This window comes from Seriola dumerili, unplaced genomic scaffold (genome assembly GCF_002260705.1).
Source record: "Seriola dumerili isolate Sdu_G_001 unplaced genomic scaffold, Sdu_1.0 BDQW01001850.1, whole genome shotgun sequence".
Lineage (NCBI taxonomy): Eukaryota > Metazoa > Chordata > Actinopteri > Carangiformes > Carangidae > Seriola > Seriola dumerili.
In genome coordinates this window covers 192,871-209,682 of record NW_019176105.1, presented here as the reverse complement: position 1 = coordinate 209,682, position 16,812 = coordinate 192,871, and the positions used below count along the sequence as shown (strand labels likewise).

Here is a 16,812-nt window from a genome sequence, read left to right as displayed (position 1 = left end):
ATGTTAAGTCATTTTGTCTAATCTTACTAGACAAAGACTTTTAGCAACCTTCCAGAAAAACAAGAGACATTTAAGAACTATATAAACAGCTTGTCTGCATTTGTCATACTTGGCTGCTGGGATGTGAACAAATATGTTGTTAGTGTTGATTTAATTCAGATTTAATCAGCATAAAAAACAATTGAAGTATGCTGAAATCGTAAATACATTACTTTGAATACTCAATGTGAAAGAATGCATTAGCATGGATATCTGCAAAATAACTTTTTGCTGGAGCCAAACTTATTTCTTGCCACCAAACATCCCCAACTATGGCTGTTATGAAACTGCATATATACAAAGTATACATTGAAGCTGAGGTTTAAAGAAATTCAAAAGACCTTCATGAAGCGATGACGTGCCCTAACCACACTGTCCACGATGAAGACTTATATAGAGCTACAAATTGGCAGGGGTGGTTTCAGATGTTAATTTTCTGCAGAGACGTTGTGTTAATTGACTGGTGGTTGGAGCATTTCAAAGGCTCTTCTCAATAGAAATGGAGGTCGAAGCTCAAGGGTATCGCAGTATTTAGGGCAATTTGCCATACTAAACTAAGAAAATAATGATTTCTCTTATATAAAGTTGAAATGGGCAATAACAATAATAAATGGCAAATAACATAAACCTATCATTTTGTAAAATAATTCAGGAATTATCCATATTTCTATGTCGAGGAACATCACTAAAAGCATAACCATTATAAGGTGAGGATGCAGACTTTGATTGTTTAGTGATGACACACACCTTTACCTTAAACAATTTAATAGCATCTCAGAACCAAAATGTGTAATGCGTATTTACCATTTCATTGACCTTTTTGATTAATAAATTCAACTATTGTAACTATTTTATTTTAAGAGCACACAGAAAAGCTTTCTATGAAACAGTATTTGTGCTGACATATCTTTCCATTGTATGTCAGGGGGTCAGGTTTGATCCAGAAATCCCCCAGACCCTGAGGCTGGAGTTTGCCAAAGCCAACACCAAGATGGCCAAGAACAAGCTGGTTGGCACTCCCAACCCCCCTCCCTCCCAGCAGAGCCCTGGGCCACAGTTCATCAGCAGAGACCCTTGTAAGTACTCCGTCTGTACCTGAGCTTGTCTTACTTTTGTTTGTCTGTGTTGCTGTTTCCTTTGGCCATTAGTTGCTCTTGTTTGAGGTGACCGGACAGTTGTTTTGTGCTTTAGCTGTAGACATGGAAATGGCTTGGAAGTGACTGCTGGTCAACATGTAGTCTTAATGGGCTGTGTTTCATTCACTATTTGATACTTGCTCCATTGTCTGGCAACAGAAACAGAAAAACATGTAAATGAGAACAGCCATATTGGGAATTCAGCTGTATTAAAATACAGTATACGTGAGCACAGAGAGTGGGAGAGAAGCAAACACATAAAGGACTGAAAGCAGCTGACACTAGGCAGAATGCAAAAAGATGTGGTCCAGGCATATTCTAGGTTTTGACCTAGTCTTATTTCTTTTAATGGTGTTTGTTGTGTGCTCCTCAGGGAAACATCAGCCTGTGCACTCATGTTAATGACATTTCTTTTAGCAATCCCTTAACAAAAATGTTTCTTTGAAATCAGATTCTTTTGGCATGATGGGTTAACTTGATCAGAGCTCTCCCCCTAAATGACACATATCCTCTGTTAGATAAACAGTACATGCTCTAATAATTTGGATTCAAGGCCGTGTATGGAATTTGCTAATGTAGCTCTCTAACCTTTTTTTCCCCATTTTGTTAAATATTTTTCCAAGGGGTTTAGGATTGTGCAATAATCAGTCATTGATAGTTGAACATAGGCCAGCTGTGGTTGTACATTCTTCCTGAATGACCACACTGCTCTTATCTTGGATCTTTTTTTTTGCCAGAGAAAGGGTGTGTACTTGAGGCCCCAGTGGGAAATGGAAGGAAACAATTAATGAAACCATGACGTAATCACCAGGAGAGAGAAATTGCTGTCATTTTCTGATAAGAGATGTTTAAATCAGTCTTGTTTCTGATCATGCTTTGATAAACAGTTACCAGGATACAGAGAGCATGGGGGAAAATGCTCCTTAAATTACACAGCTATCCGATCTTTCTCCAACAAATAGCTGTTTTTTTTTTCTTCTTCTGATTCTGCATTTTTAAGTGTTCACGCACTCTGTACCACTCTGCACTGTCATCTCTCTCTTCACTCATGCGCTATGCTCTTTTTTTTCCACAGTGACTTTACACTCGACTCAGTGAGTAAATCACATCTGAGATGGTTTCCTCTCCTTTTCTCCTGAAATAAGTCAGCTATAGTGATATAATGAAAGTATAAATAACCGTTCTCTTAGCTGCTGTTTCTATAATGTCTCCGAAGCTTTCCATTCTTGCACAGTACATGTGCAGTGTACAATGATGAAGGTGCCAGATTTACCATTAAATTAATTCTCAGTCATTTTTAAAACAGTGGGATATTCATTTCAGACAGAAGCCGGTTTCCAGCCGTGCAACTGCTGCAGCTGTAGCTAACAAGCTAATCAAGCTAAAACTACTACAGGAGGATGCTATAAGACTGATAAGAAAACAGTAAATCAGAAGTTTCATTGAAACATTAACTCTTTTTGGCTGCTAAGTTTACATACTTATTCATTCATATTTCAACCTGGACATTTTCATTTAAAAGTTATAAAAGAAAAGACTTGTTCAGTTACTACTGTAGGTAATAAGCTAGCAAATGGACATGCTAACGAATGTAGCTACATTTGAGCAGATAAAACTAACTGTTCATCTATCAGTCTATTCAATACACTTTTATGTTTTTGTATTTGAAAAAAAAAAAATCCAAATCCTCCATCCTCCTATAATAATCTCTATTATTGCTATTATTACATTTTATTGAACACTGCTTCAACAGAATCTAGAGTGTGACAGACTTGCCCTGCCATGTAACGGTTGCTAAGCTATGATTTTGATGTCAGTTTTTAGAGGAGGGGCTTAGCTAACTCTCAGCTAATATAAAGAAATAAAATGAGAGGAAGCCACTTCAGATAACTGATACTCGCCTGTAGCGCACCTCCACGACCACCACCACTGTCACCACCTCCACCCTGTCTCTCTAGCCACCCACCCATCCACTGGCCACTCTCCTCACTCCACTCCTCCTCTTCTTCTTTCCACAGATGAGCTCACAGTGCCTGCTCTATATCCCAGCAGCCCAGACGTGTGGGCGTCATACCCGCTGTACCCGGCGGAGCTGTCGCCGGCCCTCCCACCCGCTTTCACCTACCCCTCCTCGCTCCACGCTCAGGTAACCTGCAAACCCACCCCTTCCTCCCTCACTACCACCATCACCACTGCCCCCCACCCCCCCCACCCCCAACCTCCTCCTGAGCCCACTGTACAAACAGCTGCTACCGTCAGCCCTGAAATCATTTGTCTGTTCCATCCACAGATGCACCTCAGAGCACACACCACCCAGTCACATGTCAAATGTCATATGCAAATTTACAAAAGAACTGATTGGCTGCAAAGCATAAGTGCAGTCATGGTAAAATCAAATATCTGGTGGTTTTACTCGTATAGTTTGGAAGTCAAATAGATAAATTGGTTTTGGAGGAATTTTTCTCTTATTCTTAAAGACAGATATCTCTACACACATCATGTTGAGTGGTGATTTGAGCTTAATAAAGCGTGAGTTAGGGGAAGAAGTTGCAGTTCTTTCAAAAGGAACTAAATACATATTTTCCTTTTTCATACATACTTAAACCATTTTTGAACAGACATCTTGAGTTGACAGCAAATATCAGCTTCAAACTACCATTTCTAAAACACTGGGCAGTCATATTCAGCTGTGCACCATGAAAGCAGGAAATGAATCAGGAATTTGATATAATTTAATTTGTTTATTGATAGTGAAATTAGTGACTTTATAAATATTTAATTTCCAGGGTGTAGTCCATTTTTGCAGATGTGTAATGCTGTTTTAACCTTCTCTTGAGAGGAGCTGCTACCTGATCCCATTAACTTCCAGGAATCGAACTTAACTAAACTAATCGCACTGTTCACCAAACCTTTGCCTTTCTTACGTCCTCCACATGCAGTTCATGTGGAGGTGTAAGAAAGATTAGTTAGTTCGACTGACCTCTATGGAAAAATAGATATGAATAATAAGATTCCCTGAAAAAATACCTATCCTGTAATTTCCAAATGGTGTAGAAGTTGAATTTCAATTTCAACCAATCACTATTTTTTTCACTCTGAGAAAAGAAATAAAACTTCCCTATACCAAAGTATCTTTTTTAGCGTACAGGGACTCCTGTCTTGGTCTTGAAATCGTGAAAACTACAAACATGTAATCAATATAATAATTCAAATTTTTTAAAAAGCTAGTTTCTCAACAGAGCAAAAGTACCTAATTGACCTAGCATTTACACATTCAATATAATTTTTATAAAGTTAATATTTCGAGATCATGAACGGTTTAAAAGGGAAAATTCTGTTCAGGTCTAACATCACATACCACAATTTACAGTTTTCATGAATCAATAGTAGATTATGTCATGTCACTTTATTTATCCCAATTACTCATACACACACACACACATTTGTGAAAGCTTCAGCACTTTAAAAGGTTTGCATCATCATTTGATCATCACCTACTTCATTAATTAAATCCCCCTTTTTCCAACAACCATGATCCAGTTTATTGAGGTCTTCTAATCTGCACAGCTCCACTGTGAGTTCACATAAGAATTCCTTATTGATCCCTTGAAATTCTTCTCATGAAGCCTGTTTGGTACTGGCTGACCCTGATAAGATCTCAGTATTAGATGTATACTGTTTCTGAATTTTTGTTTGCATATTGGTTTTCAATCTTGTATTGATGTCTCAGTACTTTGAATTATTTTAAGCTCAGAGTGTTACAGTATATGTCTTTTATCTCTGCTAGAGATTATGCAGAGTATATTTTCCATATATAATGCAGATGCTAAGGTTATTTAAGTACAAAGGCCCCAGTAAAGCTGAAGCTCAGATGATGTCAGAATTTGAAATGAGTGCAAGTTGAATCTGCCTTGCTGGCATTTTTCCACATGCATCGGATATGTGAGCACACACTGACACACACAAAGAAAATCTGGCTTTGTGATTTCAGTGGGCGGTTGTGGTTAATGTTAGCATCTCACTGTCTCTCTTGACCTAGAGTAGATGCTGATGTGAGACATAAAAATGTGTATATAAACAGATCTTACAGCACACACACACAATGCTAAATTATTAAATTTAATTTATGTTAAAATTAGCTCAGCTCTCTGGTTAAGAAGCTGCTGTAGCCCTTTCTAGTGAGAGTACAGTAGTGTTGGTGGTTTGTTAGTAAATGTAATAACTTGGCTGTTTGTAAAGTAATAAATCTGAGAAGACCTAGGAGTCATTCTGTTGTGTCATGTGAATTTCATTTGAATACAAGAAGATGATTGTGCAATGTGGAAATTTACAAGGCATGACAGTAATAGATAACCTTTTATAGTAAAGATATGAAGATCTGAAACAAACAGGGTGTAAATTGTCTTAGTATAATTCTTGTATTTCAAAGACAATAAAACAATCCAGTGTCAACTATCAGCTAAATGTCAAATTAAAAGTAGAAGTCAGTTGTAGTTTTTTGGCTTATTCCCTTTCTTGCCAGTAGCATTCTCATGTTTGTTCATGAAGTAATGAAGTGACAGCCAGAAGGCATTTAGCTTAGCTTATCTTAGCATAAAAGATGCAAAAAGCAGGAAACAGCTAGCATGAGTTCTTTCATCTCTGCAGTGACTCTGCTGCATCTGGCCAAGAAACTGTCTGGAACATAAGCAACATCAAAACCCAAAGTATCAGCTTTACACTTTGGTTTTTGTATGAATTAAACAAATGAGATAAAACATGTTAATTATTTAGGTCCAGAATGTTGACTGGTGGATTTTGTTAACTTTGGAGATAGCCAGGCTAGCTGCTTCCCTCCTGTCAACAACAAAGTGAATAAATGTGTTTCCATTTATGTGCAGTAAATGAGTCCTTGATATTACAGGGTTTAAAAAATGGTCAGAGAAATGCAGAGAGATGCTAACTTTTTAGTCCAGCAATCCATTTGTTAATAGACTGAATATCGCATTAAAGTTTGTATTTATATAAATTGTATATAGTCATATCATTTATACGTATGCGCCTGTGTGTTAATGTATGTGTGATTATGTTTGTTTAGATTCGTTGGCTCCCACCTGCAGATGGAACTCCTCAGGGATGGAAGTCCAGGCAGTTCTGCTGAAGTATGTGTGAGTAACAACTTACACAAATGCACACAGACTCTCAGCCCTCTGCCCTGCTATGACAAAGAAGTGTACATTGCGCTGCGCCGTGAAAATACTTTAGTAAATGTTATGACACTTTGTTTAAACAGGCGCAGAGATATTCCCTAAACATCTGTCGGGAATATCACAGGGTGTTACTAGCGTGTGCGTCAAGTGAGCAATCTCTGTTTACCCTCAACCCTCACATGAAAAACGTACATCCAGCTGACTGTTGAACTAACCAGCTAATTAATGAGTGCATACTACTCACTAACACAAAACAAATTAGCCTGTTAGATGTAAATGTGGATGTGTTAAAACCCAGTCGGTCAATGAAACCAGTCGCTCCTTGCTCCAACGTCTTGGGACATCATAAGAGATGAAAGGTATGATTTAAAGGGAAACTCCATTATTTTCCCCTACTCAGGTCACAGGGTACAGAAGCTCGACTTTACCCATCGAAGTGATGCTTGATCTCAGGCATCAAAGGCAGTGAGTCAAACAGAATGTACAACGAGCTCCGATGCCGATGTTTTAATAAAACAGACGGGGTAGATCTCAGCAAATATGACTAAAATGCTAATATAAACTGCTTTGATAGGTAAAGTGATTATAACCAGTGGTGAAAGTTACTCAGTACATATACTCAAGTGCTGAGAGGCTGAAATGCCAGGCAGAGCTGAGAGGAACTGCAGAGCCTTTTGATAATTCTGTGGGTTCGTCAGTACGAGCGACACCTTTCATTATTTCATTATACATACAGTGGTCAATATAAAAAAAGCTATTTTTAAGCTAAGGGCCTTAATGATCTGAGTACTTCTCTCACCACTGATTGTAATTGATTGTATGATCTTATTGCACTGAAACAAATGAATGGAAGTAAATCAAGGTTTAAAATTATACAGGCTGAGTAGTTTTTGCGCAGGATCAGAAGTTACTGGTGTGTGTGCAGGAAGGACGCGTGATATTTATTGTTCTTGTATGTGAGGGAAAGTTTATTATTTTGCACGCGCTCTAAAAATTGCCATAATAAACACTGAATATTGTTCTATTATAGTCTTGGTACCATACAGAACATATTAGTACATGTTTGTCATTTTGTCAAACCCTGGCAGGATGAAATACATTTTTTAATTTAAAAACTGGTTTTGGCATTTCTGCATTATGACAAAGTACACAGTGGAGAATTATAAAAAAAAAGATGGGACAGAAAGAGATGGAGGATGTGATGCTCCATAAAGTGGTAAATGTGGAAAATGCACCATGAACTGCTGAGGTACCTGGGTACCGCTGGAAGGGCCATTTTTATGAATCTTTATTAAAGAACGATTAGCATGGGGCTTTATTTAAAATAAATTACAGACAAATTCATTTCAGTGGAGCTGCAGACAGCACACAAAGCAGCCGGTTTCTAATAAGTGCTTTGATAAGTACACAAGTCCACCGTAGCCACTCGTGAGCTACGCAGCACATGTGTCTCGCTCTCTGGTTCAGACAAACTGAACGCTGTTGTGCTTGCAGAAAAACAAAACCACAAAGCACAACAAATCCCCTGCTGGTCGGTGTGTCTGTGTTGACTGACTGCGCCCATGTGTGTGTGTCTGCACTCGGCGCCAGTCACACTGTCACCAGCGCCCTCCCTTCAACGTCTCGGGACAGGAAGAAACATGTTCTACCGACCCCTTAGGGAGTCAGTGGGGAGTGGGTGGGTGCTGGTGGAAGCATGGAGGCTAACATTCATCAGGCTGTTGATTGGTGCTAGTCCTCTGCCCTCTCCTCCTAACCCTGCATCATAGCTTACTCGTCTACATCCACACACTTAAACATACTGCATGAGAGAAAAAGCTGTTGGGAGTAATTTGATGTTTTGGGGATTTCATCTCTTTGAGGGGGGGGGGGGACAAAGGAGGAAGGGAGTGGTGAAGGGAGGGGCTTGGAGGAAATAATTACTCCTCTATCAAACCAGGAGGAAGTCATTTGGTCAGTCAGGCTGCCCCAGTGGATATTAGCCCCTCAATGAAACAACAACATCCCAACATCCGGCTCACAGTGGAGGGTGAAGTGAAGTTGAGACATCCAGTAAGAATATTGTGATAATTACAGGCAACTGCAGCAGATATATATATACAGTATATACACACACACACACACACACACACACACACACACACACACACACACACACACACACACACACACACACACACACACAACACAGGACACACACACACAGAGTATGTAAGTGCATGCCCAAACATAAGGCCTCTCAAAGGTAAATACACACAAACAAAAAAGCTGAGTTCATCCAAACTACACAAACTGTTTTTCTCTCTTATTTCTACAGATATATATCTTTTAATGCTGATAGTTTCCTCTGAGTCTTCTGCTGCCGGCTCAGTACAATGGAGGTGGAAGGAATTTTGTTTTTGGTTGGTCCTCACGGCATTGACAAATTACACGTCTTTCCAGAAACTGTGACCTCACTGTGAACACTTTTATAAGGACGTAATTAGTCCCTATGAACACCGTTTCTGGAAAGATGTATTGCAGTTGAATATTTTAAATGCCACAATCAAACAAAATTGACCTACATTGTACTGGGAGGGATGCAGAAATCTCAGAGCTGTGGGGTTTAAAAACAAATTCATCTAAATCTGTCTTTATGACCATTACTTTATTTATTAACAAGCAACACACATAAAAGTGGAAGATATACAAGACACATAAACACACATTTCATAAGAAGTTTACAATTAACAAGTAAAAGTTTCACTTTTTCCTGCAAATTTCTACATGTTCTACTTTCCTCACCCATGTGACTCTTAAAGGCAGCCAGTGTCTCTGAGACAACACACAATGCTGTCTGCTTTCTGACAGTCTTTGTTCGTTGTATCCATGATAAATTGAGCAGTATCGCCATTCATAGGTAGAACAGCTGGGAAACAGTAAATATTCTTAATTAAAATATTATTATTATTTTTTTTTGTGCTTATTTAAGCGGACTGGCCCTTTTTAAGAAAGTTTCATTTCCAGGGTCCAACAACATGCTCAGTTAATGTAAATTACTTTCAACAAGAGCATGACCTACAAGTCTGCAATGTAATGGTGGACTGAGCGTAATCACTCTATGAAGCATGTCTCCTCATGCTGGCACAGTAAAAGCTAAGGGTTCACTGTATCTCCTTTTGAGTTAAAAGAAATGCTGGTCATTCCCTCCAGAAAACGGTCAGCGTTGAGTTAACTTTGCTCTGTTTGTCCCCGACATTGTGCAGCTTTGCAAACAAACCTTTCATCTGTACCAAACCTTGTGTTATTTGGCCCCTCTGGACTGTTAAATGGACGCAGTCAAGTTAGAAACGCAATGACTTGATGTCTTGATGTGAGCTGTGTTACTTATTTGTGCAATGCAATCCGCGAAGCAAAGCTCTTGTGAAACACTTTGAAGCAATTTTAGCAGCAAGACAACAAGAATAAACTTGAACTGAGATTACAGAGAGAAGCTGTCTGCGTCGCACTACTATTGTACAATCAGTCTGCTATTGATGTGTCATGTGCGCTGACAAAAAGTCAGCATTCGTGAATTGTTATTCACGCTGAAGGCGGCTGGTGACAGTAAAGCTTCACAGTGGGAATTCAGAGAAGCTTACAGCTCCACAATCCTGAGAGGCTTGTGGTCGGTCAGTAGTTGTCTTGGCATCTGAAGGACGGGGACCACTCACGGTCAGAGTATGTTGGCTTGCATTAGGAAGTGTCACCGTGGGAGACTTGAATGTGTGTGTGTGAACAGCTGAAAGTGAGGTAGTGTTCAGGGGTCTTTTAGTCATGACTGGTAATGACTTGTCCTAATCACCTGGCATCCTGCCTGTCAAAGGAAGAACCATTTTGAAAACTTAATTAACAGCAGAGCCACTTTGAAACAGGTATCTGACTTTTTAAAACATTCTGTATTGTAAGGTTTTGTTATTGCAATACCACTGGGGGGGGGGCTTAGGCTAGTCATTCATCTGGATGTTTGTGAAGCTGAATTGTATTTGACATTCATGCTCTGGCACAGAGCTGGGTCCAAAGACAACCTAATAGTGGACATTAATGCCTAGTGAACTGGAGGGAAAGGTAATCCGGATTTTCCATCTGACAAGACATGGTGGGGGAGTGTAGTGTGCGTGCCCGTAGCATGCGTGCTTGTGTGTGAGCCTGAGAGAGTCGAATATGTGTGTGTGTGTGTGTGTGTGTGTGCAGTCTGGCTGCCTGCCCCGAGGACCTTTTTGGCCAATAGCCCGACAAAACCAATGGTTCCTGTGCAATGTTGGACTAACTCCCACTGGAGAGCTGAGGGCCAGCTGGGGCCCCTTCTAATAAGGAAGTGGGACTTTATTCTCTCATCCCCTACTGATACATAACACACACACACACACACACACACACGCATACAGTATAGCTACACTGTGGCCTCGTCCCTGCACAGGGTCTTGGGAGCTAGATACATGTCAGCAGCTGCATTCATCACCACCCAGCACCAGCAGCTATTGCCGGTATGTGAGAAACACAGCCAGGGCCTAAAGGCTTTTCTCCGGATTAAAGGGGCTTCAGACGGGGTTCTTTTTCATGGCCGTGCTGCACAGGTATAGCTCTTAAAGGACCATACTGAGTTTTAGCTCCTTAACTACAAATCAACTGTACTTTATATTTTCACTAGCCATTTTTGAAGGCGGGCTACAGTTTTACATTAGTGGATGTATTCTTCTTACAGCTCCAAGCAGTTATTGGTTTACATTCTGTCCTTATGACATGAGAATCAGTTTGGAGACTCTAAATGCTTGTGCTTTGCAATCCATCACCGTGAGCATCAGGCCTTTTTTTTTTTGTCAACTTTGCATTAGTGTTGCATGGTAATGCAGTTTAAAGTGCAGATTGATTTGATTTGTGAAGGTACCTGCACTGCATTACCTTGCGGCAGTAATGTAATTTTGACCATGTCTCTACTGAAACTGCATTTTTAAATTTGATGCCAGTATCTGAGAGTCAGAAAATGACAGTATTTAGAAAAAAGCCTTACACAAATCTTCTGCATTTCATTCAAATACTATATATGTTTATATGGTAAATTTAAACTGTATCAATTGCTGTAAACTTCTGCTTAAGGGTGCAACTAACAATTAGTGTCATACTTTCTTGATTAACTAATCACAATTTCCCAAAACATGAACACTAACATAGAGGATTAAGAAAACCAACAAATATTCACAAAATTGTGCCAATTCATTTTCTCTCAGTTGACAAATCACACAATGAATTGTTTCAGCTCTAAATCTGATCACATATTGGCCACTATTCAGTTTTTAAAATGAACCCATTTTTGTACCACTTTCAAGGCTGCCATTTGTGAATAAATACATATATTAACATATTAAGGATTTATTAATTCATAAGAAACCTATATAAAATTATCACTACAGAATAAAAAGGATTATCAGATGATGTATAACTGATGCAAATGATCTGATATGTCTGGCGATAAGCTAAAATCAGCCGACAGTATCTGCCACACCGATTACGTCTGTCGCGCTCTGACTTTGACAAGAATGAATGCAGGTTTGAAGTTCGCAGTAATGTATGAAACAGCTCAGTGGTCTGCTAATCATACAGAAATGAATGAAAACCAGTGATGCCCTGGAAAAAAAAATACATTGAAATTTCTAAAAGATAAATAATTGATTTGAATAAGTGATTTATAGTAAATGGTTTAAGAATGAATAGTGGGGAGCTAGTTATGCTCTGCCATTTGTAATAAATTTGAACAATTCCTCTTTTCTCTTCTTCATTTGCAGCGCAGGATCAATGATCACTGATAACACAAGCAGGAACATTAGCTACGTGAAGCCTAGCTGAAATAAAAACAAAAACAGTGCACACATTCATGAGAAACCAAGTCACCTCCCACATTGTCAAACACCACTTGTTTACCTATCTCACATTGTGCGCCAGGGCCGAGTTATTGGATGTAACACATTAAGCCCGCGAATCATTAAACCTTTCCCTAATCCACACAGACATGTTCAATGATCAACCCAATCTTTAACCTTGGTGTCTCAGCCAGAACAAATAGCGTGGTCTGGAAGTATGTGTCGCATCAGCTTAGCCAAGCGGCTGTATAACGCATCGATTCCCTCATCCTTGATTGAACGCGCAACAGGGCATTAGCTAGGCCAGCCGTGCCCCTTCAAAAACGCACTGCTCTCTGGACGGGGAACAGTTCCCAACTTGTCTCCCTCCTTTTCCTGCAACAGTCTGTCTGTCTCTTTCTTTCTCTTAAGGTCATGTTTGGTTTACTAATTGTTTATTGTTCCAAAGAGTTTCTCTCCCTCCTCTGAACCCGAGTTACCACGGTCCTCTAAGAGATGTCTATTTTTGGCGTTATACATCTGGGGGTGGGTGAGGGGGGGTCGGAGGGTTGACCTTTCTCTTCGGTCCGCTGGGTGGGTGGGAGTTGTGGTAGTGGAGCTGTGGTGGGGGGGGGATCATGGGAGATATGGTTGTTAGGCACAAGTTCAACATAAGTATTCAAGACTATTGTCAGCTGACATCCTGTTTGTCGCAGCTGGAGTTTGAGGTTGAACGATTTGGTTAAAATGGTCTTTCTTAAAAGTTCACGCCACTAATTTTACGTGTCAAAATCAGTTTACAAGTCACACGGAGTGCTACACATCCTGAGAAACCAGTTGTGTAATCTCATGTGTGGCTCTGGAGGCGCCTTGTTGAGTCTGAGAAAATAACATCACTTAAGTAATCTCAGCGTGGGCTTGAAGACTACTCATTTTAACTGAAAGCCTGACTTACTAACTGGTGGTGTGAAGTTGGAAAGGTGTGGGCGTTTACCAGAAAGACATTGTCTAATGAAGGATTTTATCCAGTTACATTATGGGAAGAGTGGGATCCAGCATTTTTGGAGCTTGATATATACTAGAGAGTAAAAGTCAGGATATCTTGGCCTCTGCTGCATCGATTTTGAACACCCACGGATGCACTTTGTCATAACAGTGATGAAGTAGCTTTAAATCATGACATCCCGTCTGGTCTGAGTGCAGTTCTCAGGTACTGAGCTTGAAGTATTGTATTTGAAAAAAGCTGGCAAAACTACCAGAGTACTTACTGTCTTTAACCTTTAAAAATAATCTTGCACTTGTGTAAAGTATATCCACAGTAACCACAGACTACGCCCTGAAATTTACCATAAACCTGAATCAGCATCTCCACCAGCAGTCAGGATGCTGTTGCAGCTCGATCACTTGAGTGAAACCGCGTCTCCTTTGTGTCCTCAGGTTCCTGATGTGTGATGGTGGCCGTGGCCGGCTGTGACGGGCGTTGCTGATTGCCTCTCATGTCCAATTAGAAACCTGGAGGACTGACCTGACCCCAGCACTTGGAGCAGCGTAACGTCGGTGAGTTTATGGCTTGGACTCCACGATCCCAGCAGGTGGGGTTGGGGTTGGTGGATGGGGGTGTGGGTGGGGGTGGGGGTGGGCAAAAGGTGTAAATCTCACCTCAACGCCAGAGCAACATGCCTCTCCCTCCTGGCACAGAGTCTGATTTGAAAGTGTGGACTTGTGGAAAAAGTTGTGAAAGGCCAGTTTATTTATTTATTTACTTCGTTTTTGGGGGCAGTGGACAGTATCACACTGCCAACGACATCTGCTGGAATGAGCATAACCACACAGAGCCACGATGACAGCGTGTCAACTTTCATCTGTGTATGTTTCAGCTTTTGCTCCACAGGAAATGTTTTGAAAACAAACCCAGAGTCGCAGTATTAGATATTTGTGGGATAAAAGAGTGTGTGGTCTTGGCATCACAAAGGCAAGTGCAAGAAATTGAGGAGAAAACAAGAAACATTTTGTGTATATGTTAGTGTGTGTGTATCTACACTGCAATATCTACCTTTGTGTGTGTGTGTGGTTTTTATGGGCGTTTGAATGTGTTTGTGTCTTGCAACAGTTCCACATGATCCCCAGTGTTTTCATTAGCGTACAAGGTTCGTGTGCGGTGACCATGACAACCTCACCCCTTGTCTTTGTGTCACTCTTTCTCTTTCTCTTTCTCTTTCTCTCTCTCTCTCTCTCCCTCTCTCTCTCTCTCTCTCTCTCTCTCTCTCTCAGGCAGCAGCAGCCTCATGGGCCTCAGGACATACTAGACCCCAGCCCCCATCACACATCGAGCCCCCCCCCCCCTCCTTCTTCTCACCCACCATCCTCAAAGTCCCTCCAACTCTTTTTTATACTGTTACATACTCAAGATTTACTGGCAGTGCTTTGGCTGCACCTCCTCTGACACCTCCATGAAAGGTACCGGGCATGCATGACAAAGGCACACACACCCTTTGTTTACCAGTTGACTGCATCGCCTGTCTGACATTAGCAGGTCTCTTGCTTTGCATTCTGTATATGCAAGTGGAAAAGACAGCCCACCAGAGGAGTGCAAACACATTTTATGCAGCCACTTTGCAAGGCCAGATGTATGGAAGTGTGGCTAAAGCACTGCTGGATAATGTTATTATATTACTATAATTATTACTATTCTGTATATCATTCATATTAATGTTATTATGATTATTAAATACATGTTGAAGCATGACTTTGCAAAAAAAAGAAAAAAAAACAATGCTGTACATTTTTAGATATTTTAAAGAAATACAAAAAGGTATTTTTGTAATCAAGACAATGTTTGAAATGGTTCTGTTTGATTGATTTATGTTGTGCTAAAGTGTGTGTGGAACTTTCATATGTTTTTTTTTTGTTTGTTTTTTTTGCCCTTCCTGTGCCATTATAAAATGGTAAGTCACCCTGCTATACCAAAGCAGTCCTGTCGGTTTGCTCTTGACTTTTCTACATACCGTGTGGATTTAGGTTTGCTCATGTGTGTGTCTTTGTGTGGGCGTCTTTACCTCATAAAGCAGACATATTAGTCCTTTGTCTGATGCGCTCTGGTTCAACTGAGCAGCCAATGTTAACACTGAGTGTCAAAAACACTCCTGATCCAGCTCATGATTTAGCAGTTTGAGGTAATCAGATGTGTTTAAAAAAAAAAAAAAAATAGGCATTGACAGGAATAAGCCATTGGTGGTGAAGGTAGAGTGACCCCCCCCAGAGACTGCAATGCATGGCAAACTGAGCCCTGCTATAATTAGGAATTTGCCCCTTCATTGTGTTAGCAGGAGGACAGCAACACAGTATAGAGAAAAGAAAGACCAAAGGCATTTTTTTTTTTACACTGGAGAGCTATCTAGGCTAGTGGAGTTATTCTGTTTTTGACTGCTTTGAAGTCCTCAATCTGATTTCTTATGAAGTATGATATTATTTTCGCTGCATGTCTCTTTTGGTGTCACTCCAAAGAGCCACTCTACATCTGAAAGGATATTCACTTAAAGCAATTTGTCTCCTTTGTCTATTTTTAGGGAGCCAATGTGATTCAACGTGCTTTTGTAAATTTTGAATTTACATAGTAATGATTGGAGTGGGGAAAAAAACACCCAAATCTTTTGTAATCTTGTGTATTCTTTGGCCTGCAATAACGTCTTTGCTGTATGACATATCATCGAGTGGTAATGTGTCTGTGACATTTTGACGCCAAAACTCTCATTCATGTCACATCTGTACAAAGACGAACCTTGATTCTTGTACTTTTCTGATGAGGCTAAGTCACATTTCACAGTGATGTGACAGTCAAAACCTGAAGTAAGAAAACAACAATCTTCCCTGTAATCTTTAGCCCAGGATGTGTACAATCATGTTGGACTGGTTGAATTATATAGTCAGTGTTTGTAATGAATAATAATAATATGCACGCACATCATATCAACTGATTTTTCTGAAGCAGTTTTTGCTTTTACAGACATTTTTTAAGCCAACCGTGGCACCAAATTTATTAGAACAAGTATTTATAAGGTGTGTGTGTGCGTGTGTGTGTGTGTGTGTGTGTGTGTGTGTGTGTGTTTTTTTATGGGTATTATGTTTTTAAAGTTCATAGAAGATGCCCATCATATAATTCATTGTAAGTATTATTGTAAGTTTAATTGTATATTCATTTGGTAATTTTTCTAGAGCTTCTTTTTGTGTTTGTATCTGACTGATTGAAACATACTGTATGTGATATATGAATACTGTTTTATCTACATAATTCACTGTGAAATCCAGAGAAAAACATGCTCTTTGAACGAATGGATCTTTTTTTTGTCTTTTGTCAGCAGTACGGTACAGAAGTCCCATGAAATTAATATTATGGTCCCTCCTTTTGTCAATGAAAAATACTCCTTTCTTGTTTCAGTATACCGTGTGCGTACCTGTGTGTTCTGTGCATGTTCACGGCATGTGTGTGTTCTTTTCTTTTTCTTAATGCATACAGTACTGTTGATATTTATGTACTTTAGCCACTGTAAGGAGAAACTGTATTTCAGTGAATTGCAGAGGTGTGTTTGTTTGAAA

The 16,812-nt window shown here is 39.9% G+C and overlaps 1 protein-coding gene across 5 annotated transcripts in view; it reads left to right on the top strand.

Annotated features, from left to right (window-relative positions):
• LOC111239075 (RNA-binding protein with multiple splicing-like) overlaps nt 1-16,812 on the top strand; it is a 36,751-nt gene extending 19,939 nt beyond the window's left edge. The window contains exons 5-9 of one of the 5 annotated variants that reach the window (XM_022768839.1): nt 965-1,115; nt 3,194-3,321; nt 6,253-6,316; nt 13,657-13,776; nt 14,491-16,812. In XM_022768839.1, coding sequence (XP_022624560.1) covers nt 965-1,115; nt 3,194-3,321; nt 6,253-6,315 — 342 coding nt within the window. In that variant the 3' untranslated portion in view covers nt 6,316; nt 13,657-13,776; nt 14,491-16,812. Of the gene's footprint in view, nt 1-964; nt 1,116-3,193; nt 3,322-6,252; nt 6,323-13,656; nt 13,777-14,490 lie in introns of all 5 variants that reach the window. The other 4 variants (XM_022768838.1, XM_022768837.1, XM_022768841.1 and 1 more) reach the window with 4 other exon arrangements.